Source organism: Rana temporaria, chromosome 2, assembly GCF_905171775.1.
Source record: "Rana temporaria chromosome 2, aRanTem1.1, whole genome shotgun sequence".
Classification (NCBI taxonomy): Eukaryota; Metazoa; Chordata; class Amphibia; order Anura; family Ranidae; genus Rana; species Rana temporaria.
In genome coordinates this window covers 451,206,055-451,209,678 of record NC_053490.1, presented here as the reverse complement: position 1 = coordinate 451,209,678, position 3,624 = coordinate 451,206,055, and the positions used below count along the sequence as shown (strand labels likewise).

Sequence of the window (3,624 nt, the reverse complement as noted above, 5' to 3'; positions counted from 1 at the left end):
GGTGGAAGGGGAGGGACGCAGTATAAATGAAGAGGGATGATTGTTGGAAGGGAAGAAATGATTGGAGGATGGAGTTTGGATAAGAAGGAATGATTGGTGGAAGGAGAGGAATAGAGTTTGGATTACAAGGAATGATTGGTGGAAGGGGAGGAATAGAGTTTGGATAAGAAGGAATGATTGGTGGAAGGGGAGGAATGGAGTTTGGATAACAAGGAATGATTGGTGGAAGGGGAGGGACGCAGTATAAATGAAGAGGGATGATTGGCGGGGGGGAGATACAGACGAGGCGAGATGCGTGGTGTCAGGGGCGGTAGGTGGGCGGGCTCCTCCCGCTCGATCCGCCCTCTATTCTGCCTGTGGCCGCAGTGCGGTCCCCTCAGGTCTCCCGGCCTCGCAATGTATGAGAGCGATATGAGGGAGGTGGTGGGCTCAGAGCCGGGCACGGTGGAGCTGGTGAAGCCGGAGCGCTGGCGCTGTTATGTGAGTCGGGTGACGGTGGAGCCGGTGATGTTCCTGGCGATGTTCTGTGTGGCCCTGCAGGGTCCCCTCACCACCCAGTACTTGTGGGGGAGAATCAGCGCCGACATCGGCTACAACGGGAGCAAGACCGAGGGGTGCACCAACCTCACCGATGAGCTGGAGAAGGTGAGACCGGGACACCTGGGTGGGGCTGGACTGTGTACTGAGCTTCTCTAGAGGTAAACACCACCCATCACTGTCACCACAGAGCACTCACCCCTATAGACAGAGCACCCCCCTCACCCCTATAGACAGAGCACTCACCCCTATAGACAGAGCACTCACCCCTATAGACAGAGCACTCACCCCTATAGACAGAGCACTCACCCCTATAGACAGAGCACTCACCCCTATAGACAGAGCACTCCCCTCACCCCTATAGACAGAGCACCCCCCTCACCCCTATAGACAGAGCACTCCCCCCTATAGACAGAGCACCCCCCTCACCCCTATAGACAGAGCACCCCCCTCACCCCTATAGACAGAGCACCCCCCTCACCCCTATAGACAGAGCGCTCCCCCCTCACCCTATAGACAGAGCGCTCACCCCTATAGACAGAGCGCTCCCCCCTCACCCCTATAGACAGAGCGCTCCCCCCTCACCCCTATAGACAGAGCGCTCCCCCCTCACCCCTATAGACAGAGCGCTCCCCCCTCACCCCATAGACAGAGCGCTCACCCCTATAGACAGAGCACCCCCCTCACCCCTATAGACAGAGCGCTCACCCCTATAGACAGAGTGCCCCCCCTCACCCTATACACAGAGCTCACCCCTATAGATAGAACTCATCCTCACCCCTATACACAGAGCGCCCCCCCCCCCTATAGATGGAACTCATCCTCACCCCTATACACAGAGCCCACCCCTATAGATGGAACTCATCCTCACCCCTATACACAGAGCGCACCCCTATAGATAGAACTCATCCTCACCCCTATACACAGAGCGCACCCCTATACACAGAGCGCCCCCCTCGCCCCTATAGATAGAACTCATCCTCACCCCTATACACAGAGCTCACCCCTATACACAGAGCGCCCCCCTCGCCCCTATAGATCTCATCCTCACCCCTATACACAGAGCGCCTCCCTCACCCCTATTGATAGAACTCATCCTCACCCCTATAGCCAGAAGGCCCCCCCTCCCTCACCGTATAGCCAGAGCGCCCCCTCACCCCTATAGACAGAGCGCCTCCCTCACCCCTATAGACAGAGCGCCCCCCTCACCCCTATAGACAGAGCGCCCCCCTCACCCCTATAGACAGAGCGCCCCCCTCACCCCTATAGACAGAGCGCCCCCCTCACCCCTATAGACAGAGCGCCCCCCTCACCCCTATAGACAGAGCGCCCCCTCACCCCTATAGACAGAGCGCTCACCCCTATAGACAGAGCGCTCACCCCTATAGACAGAGCGCTCACCCCTATAGACAGAGCGCTCACCCCTATAGACAGAGCGCTCACCCCTATAGACAGAGCGCCCCCCTCACCCCTATAGACAGAGCGCCCCCCTCACCCCTATAGACAGAGCGCTCACCCCTATAGACAGAGCGCCCCCCCTCACCCCTATAGACAGAGCGCTCCCTCACCCCTATAGACAGAGCGCTCCCTCACCCCTATAGACAGAGCGCTCACCCCTATAGACAGAGCGCTCACCCCTATAGACAGAGCGCTCACCCCTATAGACAGAGCGCCCCCTCACCCATATAGATAGAGCGCTCACCCGTATAGACGGCAGCGCCCGCCCTCCCCTCACCCGTATAGACAGCAGAGCGCCCTCCCCTCACCCGTATAGACAGCAGAGCACTCCCTCCCTAAAGACAACAGAGCGCCCCACTCACCCGTATAGACAGAGCGCCCCCCAATCTGCTACCATATACACAGGCAACCCCTCGCCTGTCCACACAGTCCTGATTTATTCATTTTTCCGTCCTTTAGAATGGAAGTTTCTGTCTGGCAGATGACTGTCCTCCTGTCTGGGCTTTGCTGTGATGAAACTCACTTCTAACCTAAATCATAGGGTCAGGAGGAGAGCCTAGTCATGAATCCTTTCAAAGTCATGTGACCAGCTTTCCTCCAATTAAAAAAACTCTGCTGCAATAAGGAGAGAGAGCTCTGTGTGGTAACATCACTTCATAGCACACATTTTATGAATGGTCCACAGTTTGTGAATCGCAGTGCAGAAGAACAAATGGTGATAAGCTGTACTATTTTAGGTCCCTTTCGCACCAGATGCATTGGTGTCTGTGTCCTAGCACAGCAAAGACTACGTGACTTGGCCTGTTTCCAGTGGCGTCAGTTCACATCATCATTGCTGTGGTTTGTGCAGAAGAAAGTACGCCCTTCACTGCAGCGGGCTGTGACGTGAACCATCGCTGGCGTGCTCCAGTAATTAGAACTATTGAAATGACACTCGTGAGAACAACCCTTTATGGAAAATGTTCAGGAAGTATGAGGAATGCCATTGCTTGCGTCCTTCTAAAAAATACTAGTTGCCTGGTTATATCTGCCTTCAGTGCCACAGAGTCGGACCTGGAAAAAGTATCAAGACCAGTCCAAAACCCTTATCTATATATTGGTTTTGAGCTAGCGTCTGTGAAAGAATTAAAGATCAAAGTGTGGCAGCCAGGCAACTAACGTTTTCTGAACGAGAAGCCCTCCAGTGCTTCCGCTGGCTTTCCACAGAGCTCATGGAGGACTGGACTTCCCCCGATGAGCTTAATGGTAAAAGAAACCAGAAACGACGCGCATTTGTCACTTCTGTGTTTTCTGGATGTAAACTGCGCCATTTTTAAATTTAGAAAGCACCTAAACATGCTTATCTTGGTGTGATCAGATGCTTTTAAGGGCAGAGGAGACGGCTGGGGTCTAACAGACCCCAGATCGCTCCATAAAGAGTCGCTGTCTATTGCTTTAACAAGGGATGTTTACATTGACCGCAATAAGTGATACAAAATGTAAGAATACGTGTAAAAACAAACAGGAAAAAAAATGTAAAGTGCCCCCCCGCGCGTGTGCGCAAACGCACACATTGGTCCCGCACGAAAATATATAATTTGTATTATATTCGCCTTATCCTAAATTTTTTTAATGGATATGAATTTGTCG

General features: G+C 53.6%; 1 protein-coding gene across 1 annotated transcript in view; it reads left to right on the top strand.

The window, feature by feature from the left end:
* Positions 1-298: 298 nt before the first annotated feature.
* SLC46A1 (solute carrier family 46 member 1) overlaps positions 299-3,624 on the top strand; it is a 30,738-nt gene continuing 27,412 nt past the window's right edge. The window contains exon 1 of the mRNA XM_040338501.1: positions 299-645. Coding sequence (XP_040194435.1) covers positions 397-645 — 249 coding nt within the window. The 5' untranslated portion in view covers positions 299-396. The remainder of the gene's footprint in view (positions 646-3,624) is intronic.